The 13,042-nt window shown below is 43.8% G+C and overlaps 1 protein-coding gene across 1 annotated transcript in view; it reads right to left on the bottom strand.

Moving 5' to 3' along the window:
* Window positions 1-2,842: 2,842 nt before the first annotated feature.
* GRIP2 (glutamate receptor interacting protein 2) overlaps window positions 2,843-13,042 on the bottom strand; it is a 409,705-nt gene continuing 399,505 nt past the window's right edge. The window contains exons 23-24 of the mRNA XM_043977635.1: window positions 10,959-11,105; window positions 2,843-7,099 (exon numbers count right to left, since the gene is read on the bottom strand). Of these exons, the coding sequence (XP_043833570.1) occupies window positions 6,902-7,099; window positions 10,959-11,105 (345 nt within the window). The 3' untranslated portion in view covers window positions 2,843-6,901. The remainder of the gene's footprint in view (window positions 7,100-10,958; window positions 11,106-13,042) is intronic.

Below are 13,042 nucleotides of genomic sequence, written 5' to 3' on the forward strand. Positions count from 1 at the left end.
GTTAAAGTAACTTCCCACTTTAATATTCTAGGTCCCAAGTATAGGCTGCCTAGGGCAAACCTGGGGCTGCTGGCACACTCGGGGCAAGCTTCGGTGTTGTCTCTTTCCTGCTGGCATGCCCATGGTCCCAGCGTTTTATATTCTAAGGCGCCTTACAGCCCCGGCCTTCTAGATTTTAATGTTTCTTCCAACACTAAAATTCTAGGTTCCAAGGTCCATTTCTACTCTACCATTCTAGGTTCAAAGGCCCCTTCAAGCCCCAACACTATAGGTTCTGACATTAAATATTCTCAGGTTCCTTTCAATTCTGATAGTTTGAGGTTCCAAGGCTAAAACTCCAAAATCCATGTAACTCTGCTTCTTTGGTCTAGGTCTGTGCTGGTTCTTCTTCCCTCCATAAAGTTCAGATAGTCAGTGCTTTCTTTATGTCCTGGAGGCTTAGGGACTGCATTTCCGATGGTACAAGTCAGACTCTTGAGTGACAAGAATCAGAACCATATATAGCAATTTTGTCATCCGAAGCAAGCAAGCATCTGAAAATGTGACTACAAATAGTATGATGAATTGTTCTCTCCAATGAGTAGGTGAGAAGGAGGAGGAAGAGAGGGAAATCCAGGCCTTGGAACACAAAGTCTTATGGGAGGGAGACTCCAGAAGACCATTCTGAGAGAGGAGATGTACCGTCTCATCTCATAGCTATGTATTTTAAATGATTATGCTTGCTAATCAGATGATACAAAAGTCAGTTGTTCCTTTTTGCTAAAAGAGTACAAGCGATACTGACCTATAAATGTTTGCACCCCAAGGCAAAGCTTAGATCACCTTACCCTAGCTATGTCTTTGGAGAGAAAGCTCACTTAACTTAATGGGCCCATTTGCTCACTCCAGTAGGCCTCTTACCTCCCCATTGCTCCTTGAAGAGCTAATGCAGATTACTAAAGTCCCTGGGAAAATATCTTAAACTTTAAAGCACTACATAAGTATAATGGGTGATCAGGGCAACCCCTTGTTATAAGTGTGGGCCATCTATCTGTACCTCACTCACTGGTCTAGGAAACTGAAGCCCAGAGGGCAAGTGAACTATCCAAGGTCTTTAAGCTGCATGTTCCCATTGAAAAGTAAACCCAAGTTCTCCCTTCAGAATGTGAGCACCTTCAGAACAGGGACAATTTATTTTTTATTTTTCTTCACATACCAAGTGCTTAGCATAGTGCCTGACTCCTGCCTCTATCTTCATACCCTTTCCACTGGTTTACATCATATAGGGAAGGTCTTTACTACACATTCCTGAGTCCCATCTCTCCTCTGCTTTCCTTAACTGTTGGATAATCTGTCCTGTCTGAGGAATCCTCTAGAGTTTATAGGCCAGGGGATCACCTGCCAGGCTCCTGCTCTGTTTGGTCTACGTAGGGCTCTGGAAGACCCTAACCACTGGAAGAAGAAGAACAGGTCGCCAACATCCAGGTCCACATTCATGATTTTATTTTATTTTTTAAAAAACCCAAACAAACCAATATTTCCTCCCCTCCCCCCACCCCTGCCCCAAACTCCAAAGTCATGGCAGTCCCCTTGCATTTCAGAGATTTACAAACTGGTTCAAAACAGAGCTAAAATTGCCTCAGTACCCCGTCCCTTTAAAGTTTGTGCTTTCGGAGCGCTGTAAGAAAACCCAACATAGAAAAATACTTTACAAGGAATACCCTCTACTCTTCTATGGATAAAAATACACATTTGAGTCACTGCATTTCATTGGGACCTTATTCAAAATGCATAGGAAGGGAGAAGGAGGACCGGGTTTTGTTTGTCTTTAAAGCCTTTCATTAAAAGTCTTCACTTAAGACCCCAACCAGAAGCCACAGTGAACTGTCTACTGCCATGAATATTGCATATAAAAAGCCTCTGGCCAAGTGGGGTCAGGGCTGCCCAGGACATTCCAGGCAAACCTAAGGGCAACTGATTGGGGATGGTGGATTGCATACATCAGAGAAAAATGGCGGCAGCTACAGTTAGCTGGATGGGATGGCAGATGACCACACCCCCCTCCCCCTATGCCCAAGGATGGGCTCCACCTTCCAATTCCTCCCTCACTTCAAGGGAGCATCAAAATGGATGCGGGAGCCCAGGTTGTTCCAGGTTGAAATTCCATACTCATATAAAAGACTACATCTGGATCACTTAGGACAACCCTTCATTTTACAGATGTAGAAACCGGAGCCTAGAAAGGGGAAGTGATTTGTGTGAGGTCACACAGCAAGTCAGTGGCAGATTTAGGACTGGAGTTTTGGTCTCCTGATTCCCGGTTCAAGGCTCTCTTGGGCCTCAATTTTAGTTTCCAAAGCCTGAAAGTTGGAGACATTGGGAACCAATGCAAACACACAGGCATCTTCCGATGGATCAGAAAGGTAAAGGAAAGGAAACACCTACTAGGGAAGAATGAATCCCTTCCCCTTCTAAGACAAGCCCCACTGGAAAGTTACAAAGGAACCCAAATAAACAAAGCAGCCACCAAACCTCCAGCCTCAACCAAAATAAAGTGCTATTCAAATTAGACCAGGGAATGAGGGTGGTGGTCATTTGTTTGGCAAATTCAGGGAAATCCCAGGGCTGATTGTGCCCCTGACTTTATGGGGTGGGGGAGCTTCCTGGCTTTAGCTGTAGTTAGTTCTTGGTTTAGGCAAATCACAGAAATGAAAGAATAGATGGTCATGTGAACATCCAGACCTTCAATGAGAGGGTTGTGATGGCAGTGAGGAGGGAGACCGAGAGGCTCCTGGGGGTTTAGGAGGAAAGGATCAGAAGGGTCAATGGGGCCGCCAATCACCCAGAACCAGGGGTGAGTTCAGCCAGTTAAGGACAGAAGGGAGAGGTCCAGTACCCATAATGGATTGTAAGGACCCCAAGTCTGGCAAAGATCTGAGGGGATCTGTTGTGGGGATGCTGGAAAGGACTCAGTTCTATCAGGCCCACCTCTGGCCCTGGCTGGTGAGGTCTGTTTTTTGGCAGTGCCTTTCTGAGGCTACCCAGTGGTATAAATGACAAGCAAAGTCAGACAGAGCAGCTCAGTCCCCTTCCCACCCCTCATGTCCAGTCTTCAGAGAGTGTAACCTGGGAGGGGACAAAGATGGTGGGAATGGAGAAAAGAAATATAGAGAGAGGTATGAAGAATCAACCCAGAAAGATAAAGGGAAAAAGAATGGGATCCAGGGGCTGGGGAAGGCATGAGGGAGAAATGAGAGGAAGAGGGGAAGAAAAATGGAGATTTGATGTCTTGGGCATTGCCTACTGGGGATGAAATGATTGGAAGCAGGACCAAGACTTCTATTGTTCCTCTCACAGTGGCTCACCCTAGGCTGGGCACATCTTAGGCACTCAGTACTTCTTGAGGAAGGAAGAGAAAGGGGAGGGCAGAAAGAAGGGAGGGAGGGAAGAAAAAAGGACCAATAAAAGGGCAGGAGGGAAGGAGAAAAGTAAGATAGGGAAGGAGAAAAAGAGGGGTGATGTGAGGGACAGAAGGGAAGAGGAAGAGAGAAAGATAGGGCAGAAAGAGGAGAAGGAGGGTAGGAGGGAGAAATGGATAGAGGACAGGAGGAAAAGGTGGGGCAGTAGCTTGAATAAGAAAGTCAAGGAGCTAGGACAAGGAGGGCGGGAGGTCTTTCTCTCCTGGAGATTTGTTCATTTATAGCAGAGTTGGGGAACCTCTAATCTGGAGGAATAGGGAAGATATTTGCCCCCCCTCAAAAACCCTACCAGTATTAGTAAATGAGTTTGATTTGGGGGTCTCAGGTCCATTGTAAATATCAGTCTCTCATTACCCATTTGCCTTTTGTCTTCTCACCCCCCATCTTCTTTCTCTTTCTCAGTTCTTCTTCCTCCTTCTTTTCCTTCCTTTATTGGCCATAATGTAGGACTGAGGTAAATTTAAAATATTTATTGATTAGAGTTTATGGCCCAAGTGAAGAAAAAAATCACCTTCATTTACAACATGGAACATAGAACATTTATCTCTCAAAAAACAATAAATTTTCTTTTTTCTTATATGGCACTTGACTGACTCCCTGCCCAATCCAACCCCTACTTCTCCAGTGACCCTCAAATTTAAAAGAAGCTTCTCCATCCTTATCTTGAGCTGATCAAGCCCTTCCAGAAAAGTTGTCAGGCTCCCCTGAATTAACCATGATTAACCTTAGCACCTGAGCTTGGGGATAATGCCACCTTCCAGGAGAAGTATATTGTAGATTGTAAACTCCTTGGGGACGGGGACCTTTGCATTTTTTTTGTCTTTGTATTCCTAGTATCTAGTAGGCAAAATAGGGATCTTAGGCTTAGGTTCTAACAGTGGAGACTCTTAGTCTGTCCCCCTTAGAGACACTTGGAGACCACTTGGGTCTCACCTATTACATGGCTTCCCAAAGGTGGCACTGGAACTTTGATGGGGGGAAAGTGGCTGAGGCATGCCACGAGCCACCATAGGTGACTCTCTTTCAGTAAAGGTCACCTATCCTAGGGGACTTAGATCCCCAACCTCATGCTTTTCATTGAATTCAAACTACAGAAACACAGAACCACTCCTAGGCTCTGAAAGCCCAATAGAAGAGACCACAGAAGTCACCTAGTTAAAATCCCCACCAGGGGGTTTCTACTGGTTTTTTTTTTAACTTCTCCTACATCCCTGACAGATCAATGGTCATCCAGTCTCTGTTGAATATTCCCACTACTGGAAACTTTTAGATGCAACAAGTAAAATCTTTGCTGAGTTGAGTCAAGGACCTTTCTTTCTTGAATAGCTCAGATTATTAGGAAGTTCTTTACTTTGAATGGAATTTTGCCTCTCTGTAACTTTCACACATTGGTCCTGGGTCTATCTTTTGGAGCTAAACAGTGTAGGTTGAATCCCTTTTTCATATAATGGCACTTCAGATATTTTGAGCATAGCCATTGTGCCCCATTCTTACCTTACTCCCTCCCCGTCCCCCAAGTTTTCTCTTCCTCAGTTCCCTTAATTGGTCTTTTGCTGTAGTTTCTACACCCTCTTCCACCCTGGACAATTTCCTGTGTCAGTTTGTCAATGTCTCTTGGAAACCTAGGGGCACCCAAACCATGTTTTTGGAATTTGTGGGGGCCTTAGTTTGGCCTCTGAAGAATGTTTGGAACAGGGCTGAGGTCAGGGACCTTGGACTCAAAGCTCCTCAATCTCTAACCTTTTCTCCAGAATCTGGGGGTGATGGAAGGTCACTGTCAACTCCAAGAACTCCATCCCTTCCCTTTACTCCTTTCCTTTCACTCCTGAACAGGATCTCAGAGTTGGAAGAGTCCTCAGTGGTCATCTAGCCCAAGTTTTCCCTCTATAGAAAGGCCCCTTACAATCTGCCTATCTTATCCAGCCTCTGAGTGAAGGCTCTCATTGATGGAGATCCCCAGTCCTAAAGCAGTCTATTACACTTTTTGACACCTCTAATTATTGGAAGGTTTTTTCTTTTTTATTGAAATTAACTCTGGCCAAGCAGAAATCTATTGCCTCTTCCATTTGCTAGCCCTTTGGCCATCATCTCTGCCTCATCCTCACCCCCAACCTTCTCTTCTAACAGGCTACACATTCTAAGTTCCATCAAATGATCCTTCTGTGGAATAGTTTTCATCTGTGGTTGCTGAATGGGGCTGAGAGCTGACACCAGAGACCCCAAATATCCTCTTCTGTTCACCCCCTGCCCTTCACTCTGGTGTGTTTAAGACCAAACTGATTTGTCAAGTGTCCAGGCATCTCGTGTTAGGCCTAGATGAATCCTCTCATCGAGAGAGACAAGAATTTTCATACTCATTGGCTGTCAGGTATCTTTCTCTATCTTATCCTAGAGATATTACATGGAATGAAACGACACCACACTGAACATCTCAGGCCAGTTGGAATATGTCTCATGTCTATGGATACAATCCCAGAGTTAGATGTAGCCAGATCTGACAGCTTTCTTCATTTTCTCCTCCTGTGCCCTGCTCAACTCTGCTTAAAGAAAGGAACAGAGATGCACAAACTGGCACCTGCAGGTAACCAGAACTCTGACAATACTGTATGGTGGAGAGATCTCTGGACTTGAAAGTTGGAATCTAAGCTCTGACATTTATTTACTAGCTGTGTGAGGATGGGCAAATAATTTCCCTTTTCTGGGACTCATTTCCTCCCCTAGAAAATAAAAAGAATTAGATCGGATGAGCTGTAGGTTCCTTCCAACTCTGACATTCTTTATACTAAGGCCACTATCAGCTCTGACATTTTACCAACTAAGGTGCTTCCCAGCTCTGAAATTCTGTTTGAAAGTCCCTTTCAGCTTTAATAACCTATGGCTATATGACCTGAAGACCCCGACACGATACCTCTGCAAATAGAGCAGCCATTCCTGCCAAAAAGACAGGCCCCAGGAATAGAGAATAAGGATGGGAATAGGGGTTCATGTCAGGCCACATTTGATGAATGTGCCTAAGTGGCTGTTGATGTGGAGGGAGGGAGAGGAAGGAGGACGATGTGATGCTACCTTGGAAATGACAAGAGATGATGGGTAAGGTCTTCACACAAATGCTGTCTAAGGGCTATAGCACCGTGTGTGTGTATGAGTGCAAATACACATTTGGAGAGTGTGCAGACCCTCTGAGATGGGAGCAGAGGGGGAAAAGGACAGCCTCAACTTGACGCGGCCTGGATGCAGGCAGGAAAGATGGATGGAGGGCATAGGTCCTCACCTCAGCGGCCCAGGGACCCAAGGTGAGGCTGAGGGGCCAGAAGGAGCCGTTCTGGGTGGTCTGACCTCATTCAGAACCTTGACCCTGCCTTCTCTAGCCACAGAGGCACAGGCATGTTGGAGATCTCCAGTGTCTCTGCCACAGGGGAGATTCTCAGGTCCAGTGTCAGGTCTCAGAGCATCCGGGTGCTGTCCCTCATCTCCAGGCCCACAGAGGCGGGGCTGGGCATCACCCTGTTCTCCTCCTGCTGAGTGATGTTGGAAACTGCCAGGGGGTTCCGGCTTATCACTAGGTCCAGCTTGTCTCCAGCCTCGGAGATGAGCGGCACAGTCAGGCAGCAGTCAAAATCTCGAGTTCGGATGTGATTTACCTAAAAAGGAAAAGAGGAAGGAAAGACAAATGAATGTAACCAGTCTCAAGCCAGGCTTTGGGTGGGGAGCAAAGCTCCCCCAGCAAATGGCACCAGGCAGAAAGAGTACCTGCTTCTTACAAAGTAAGGCCAGAGCTGCTTACAAGGGCACGTTTCCCCAAAAGTCATATGAATGCTTTCTGTTTTTAAAATTACATGTTTATAGTCATTTCTAGATATACTCCTTTCCTCCTCCCCCCATCACTCCAACCTTCCTTTGTAAGAACAATAAAAAGTGAAGCAAAACAATCAACATATTGACTGGGTATGATAGAGTATACAATGTTTTTACCCATAGGTTCCCACCTCTATGATAAAAGGAGGGAATTTCTTCATCTTTTCTTCTAAGGTCATGATTGGTCACTCCAATTCCACAGCATTTGGCTTTATTCTGTTTAAAAAGCACATTTTATAAAGTGCTTTCCTCAAAACAATCTGGTGAGGTAGCAGTCTATTATTAATACTATTTTACAGATAAGAAAATTGAGGTTCAGATAAGGGCAGTGACCTGCTCCCAGTCGCATGATGAGTAAGGCTCAGTGGTGGGATTTAAATCTAGGCCTCTGGAGCCCAACTCTAATTCTCTTTCTATTCCATACATTGGTTCTCCATTAGGCCTGAATGGTGAAGAAGATGGGGTGGGCAGCCTCTCCTGACATACGGTCACATTAAAAGAGATCATCCCACCAGCATCTGGGTCTGGGACACAGGGTGCTTTCATACTTTCCCTATCTGGTGGCATTTCTTTATAGAACTTTTGGAAGTTGATGACACCATGAGGCAGGAAGGCAGAGCATTCACCTGATTCTCTCCCTTCTGGATTCTTCCCCCACTTTTTTTGTACAAGCTCCACCGGCTTTCCCTGGGATTCCAAATGAAGGTGGCAAGAAGGGAGGCCCTCCCTGCCAGCATTGATCTGTCTGTCAGGTCGGCAGCCTGCCTGAGGTGATTAATGATTGAATTTCCATCTCTTCAAAAGCCAACAAGGAAGAACCAGAGCTTGGTTGGCCTGGCTTACTAAGCAGGAAACCCATGCATTAGATTTCTTTGTCAGAAAATGGAGAGCAGAGAGGAAGAGTGGAAGATAGCCCTCATTTTACTTTTCTTGGTGGGCTTCTGAGCTGGGCCCAAAACACTCCTCGGATGCTTTATTGTTTGGATGATCCTGGGCAAATCACTTATTAGGGGGCAAGGGAGCAAGCCAACCATTATGCTAAGTGTTTTGCAAATATGATCTCATTTAATCCTTACAACCATCCTGGGAAGTGGGTGCTATTATTATCCTTATTTTGTAAGTTGGGGAAACTAAGGCAAATAGTATTAAGGAAGTCTGAGGCTGGATTTGAATTCTAGTCTTCCTGACTCCAGGCTCAGTGTATCCAATGTACTGTCTTTCTGGGTCTCAGTTTCTCCTTTTGTTAAATGAGCAGGTTGGGGTGGGTGACCTTTAAAATCCCTTCTGACGGAGCAGCTAGGTGGTGCAGTGGATAGAGCACCGGCCCTGGAGTCAGAAGTACCTGAGCTCAAATCCGGCCTCAGGCACTTAACACTTACTAGCTGTGTGACCCTGGGCAAGTCACTTAACCCCAATAGCCTCACCAAAAAAAAAAAAATCCCTTCTGACTCTGAATCTATGACTCCATGACCTCTCTGGGCCTCCATTTCCCCATCTAGAAAATGGGGATAATAGCATAACTGCTATATAGGGTTTGTTAATGAGAAGGTGTCCTGTCATGCCTATTTTTCTTTTTTTTTTCTTTTTCTATATTTTGATTCTGAACTTAACAACAGTTGAAACACATTTCCAGAAAACCAATTAGAACAGAAAAAGAGGATTGATTGTATGTGAAACTGCAGATCTCTGTTAGATACAGCTTGCTTTTCTTTTTAAATATAAATATAATAAACTTGACATGTAACTCTCAAAGCTGTTCTGCTTGCTTGTAGATTTTTTTTCTCTTCTGGCTTTTCTTCTGTTCTTTCCTATGCATTTCTGTTATTTGTAAAGTATCCCATAATCACATAATCTCAGGTTTGGAAGGGGACCTGGGAAGCCATCTGGCCCAGGATGAATCTAAACAGGAATTCCCATGACAACATCCTTGATATTTTCTCATCCAGCTCCTCATCCAGGGAACTTATTACCTCCTGATACAGTTCCTGATATTTTACACTTTTGGTCTGTTCTTTAGGAAAGTTTTTGTTATATTGCATTGAAACCTATTCCTCTTCAATTTCCCTCCAACACTCCTGGTTCTGTCCCTGTGGGGTCAAGCAAAACAAGTCTAGTTCTTCTACATGTCATACTTTCAGCTACAAGAGAGCTAGCAGTTCCTCATGGGAGTGGAATGAGTCAGGAAGACTCATCTTTGTAATGGCAAATCTGGCCTCAGCGCTTACTAATTGTGTGACCCTGGGCAAGTCACTTAACTTTTTTGCCTCAGTCTCCTCATATGGAAAATGAGCTGGAAAAGGAAATGACAAACCACTCTAGTATCTCTTCCAAGAAAACTCCAAGTGGGATCATGAAGAGTTGGACACAACTGAAATGACTGAACAACAACAATCCACAATCTAGGGGACTGACATCTCGAATGCCACACAACTCAATTCTAGTGGCCAAGGGGAGCAAACACTGACCCCAGATCTTTGGATCTGGGGTGTTCTTCACTGGGAACTATTTGGAGAGGGTGAATGAATAGCTACAACATGGTTTTCTCCCAGGGTTGGTCATGTAGGGCAACTCTTTCCTGAAGACCATAGAAGGTTGAGCAAGGCCCTAAAAGAGTGTCTAATCAAAAAAAAAAAAAAAGAGTCTGGGTTACCGAGCACACCATACTGCACATGGTCAATGGGAAAACTTAGGAATATTTTCTAGTCAATAAAAGTCATTCGTTACATTTGTTGTGTGTGTTAGGATTTGTCAAGAGTTTCTATATACTCCTTACAATACCAGAAAGACCAGAATTTAAAGATAACAATGAAGCAATTTTAATAAATAAATTAATTCACCAGGCTCTTCTAGTATTAATTTAGTTGCCTTCCCTTTGAGATAATCCCCAATCTATCCTCTTTCTATCTTGTTTGTAGATAGTTGTTTACATATCATTTGCCCCTTTAATCTGCTGTGAGCTCCTTGAGATCAGGGACTGGGTATTTTTGTTTTTGTTTTTTGCCTTTCTTTGTATTCCCAGCACTTAGCACAGTACCTGACACATAGTAGGTGCTTAATAAGTGCTGGTTGACTCACTGGTTCTGCATTCCAAACAAATTGGCCTCCTTGCTCTTCCCTATGCCTGAAATTTCATTTTCTGTTTCCATGACTTTAACCAACCTGTCCCCCATGCCTAAAATGTTAACCTGCTTTACCTTCCCCCTTTTAGCTTCCTCGAGAGCTCAGCTTAAGGGTTATCTTCTACAGAAGGCCTCTCCTTATTTTCCCCAGCTATTATTTTGTATTGAATTATCTGGATATATGTTGTTGTGATGTCCCTCCTTGAAATTGTCTTGTATGTGCTTTGTTCTTTTCTGTACACCATGTTGAATCTCATACTGTTTTGCATGACAATAAATATGACTCACTAATCTACAAGGGCTTGAAGGAAGGACACAACCATCTCCTGAGAGAGAGAGAGAGAGAGAGAAGAAAAAAGAAGGAAGAAGAGGTAGAAGGAGGAGGAAGAAAAGGAATAAAAGGAGGAGAAAGAGGAGGAGAAGGAAAATGAGATGGAAGAGAAGGAGAAAGAGAAGGTCTCTTCTATACATGCTTTGCTACCTACTCCCTCCCAGGCCTCTGAGAGTCCATAGCCCGGGAAATTACCTGAAGGACTCGGTCAAACGGTTTGAGGCCACAGTGATCAGCAGGCCCACCAGGGCGGATCATGTTGACATAGACACCCTTCTCCAACAGGCCATCAGAGACGCTGAACCCAAAATCTTCACTCACTGGGTCCTTCCAAAGAGTCAACTACAAGGAATGTGAGAGCGGCAACACAGGAGTCAATAGGAAGACCTCAAGGAATGCTTCAAGGAAAGATGGAAAACAATTAGGGTTTCTATCCTGAATCTGACTGAATGCAAGGAATATTATTTCCCCTTCCCTGTTCAAAAGCTTTCAGTGGTTCTGTTTCCCATAGAATAAAGTCAAGTTTCCTCTGCTTTCTTCAGTCAGGTCTCAATTTCAATGCCCAGTTTTATATCTATACCTGATAAGAATTTTCTGTTTCAGCATTGTCCCCTAATGAGCCGTTCATGTAACTCTCATGCCAGAAACCTCCTTGGTTACATGTTGGGGATTTCTTCCTTCTATGGCTTGTCATCACTCTCTAGTTGTTGTTGAGTCACCTTTCAGTCACATTTGGCTCTTCATGACCCCATTTGTGGTTTTCTTGGCAAAGATACTAAAGTGGTTTGCCATTTGCCTCTCCAAATCATATTTTACAAATGAGGAACTAAGGCAAACAGAGTTAAGTGACATTCCCAGGTTCACACAGCCAGTAAGTGTCTGAGGCAGAATTTGAACTCAGGAAGGTGAGTCTTTCTGACTTCAGGTCCAGCACTCTATGTACTGTGCTACTTAGCTGCCCTTCACTATCTAGATTATCTAGCAATTTCAGAATCTGGCATGGAAGCTTGCCTTTTGCTGGTCTCTCCCACTCTTGGTAGGTATAATCAGTTGCTGCTGGACTCAAGTGCTTCTATCCATTGCCCTGTTGTAGTTCTCTGTTTCTAGCAGGTGATGGTCTTTGCACTACTACTTTCTTTTTATTTATTCATTCATCTACTTATTTATTTATCTATCTATTTATTCCTTCCTTCCTTCCTTCCTTTATTCATTCATTCATTTATTTATTTATGCATTTATTTATTTATTTATTTATTTGCACCACTACTTTCTACTTTTGTTCCTGCTTCCTTGCACTCAGATCTTACTCTCCTTTGCTGATCTCTGCAGCTCAGCTTTCCTCCAATAGATGGCATGTATACATTTTCTTAGGGGACCAACTCCCTAATCCCTTTTATATAGGGACAAACCTCTAAGTACTTTTTATAGTTAAAAAAAACCTTTGGGGGCAGCTAGGTGGTGCAGTGGATAGAGCACCAGCCCTGGATTCAGGAGCACCTGAGTTCAAATCCGGCCTCAGACACTTAACACTTACTAGCTGTGTGACCCTGGGCAAGTCACTTAACCCCAATTGCCTTACTAAATAAATAAATAAATAAATAAAATTGAAATGAAAAAAACAAAACAAAAACAAAAAAAAAAACCCCTTTGATATTCTTAAATCTTCTTTTGTATATGGTCTCAGACCTCATAAAATAATCTTATTGGAAGCAGGGAGAGGGAAGAACTAGGAACTTCTCTTTTTTATACTGTTCAAGTGTCCTCAATCTCAGAGATCAAAAGCATCTGTGTTCAAACCCATGAAAGCCTATGATGAATCAGTCACTTACTTTTTCTCTCCCCAAGCACTTTAGTGGGGGTAGTTCTGTTCATGTAAGTGCCCTCCAGTGTGATCTTTTCCCAATACCTCCCCTCCCCCATAAGTTCCTCAAAGCTTCTAGGCTAGGTCATTCACATTGTCCACGCTTGCTTCTAGAAGAGGTAAGCTGACAGCATGGGATCACAGAGTTAAACTATATGTTATAATTAAGGAAACTGAGGACCTGAGAGATCAATGACTTGCCTCTTTCAACAGTTCCTTGACTCCTGATGCTGAACTTCCTTGGCCCTTAAGTATGGTAGTAACTGACCAACCTAAAGGACACTGGTCATGGCTAACACAAGTTCAGGAAGACCTGCTTTGTAAGCTTCAGTGTTGGTGTTAGTTACCCACATCCCATTGGATCACTTAGGGCTCCACTGCCCTGAATTCCATGGCTTTTAACAACCTGCTGACTATG

Source organism: Dromiciops gliroides, chromosome 1 (assembly GCF_019393635.1).
Source record: "Dromiciops gliroides isolate mDroGli1 chromosome 1, mDroGli1.pri, whole genome shotgun sequence".
Classification (NCBI taxonomy): domain Eukaryota; kingdom Metazoa; phylum Chordata; class Mammalia; order Microbiotheria; family Microbiotheriidae; genus Dromiciops; species Dromiciops gliroides.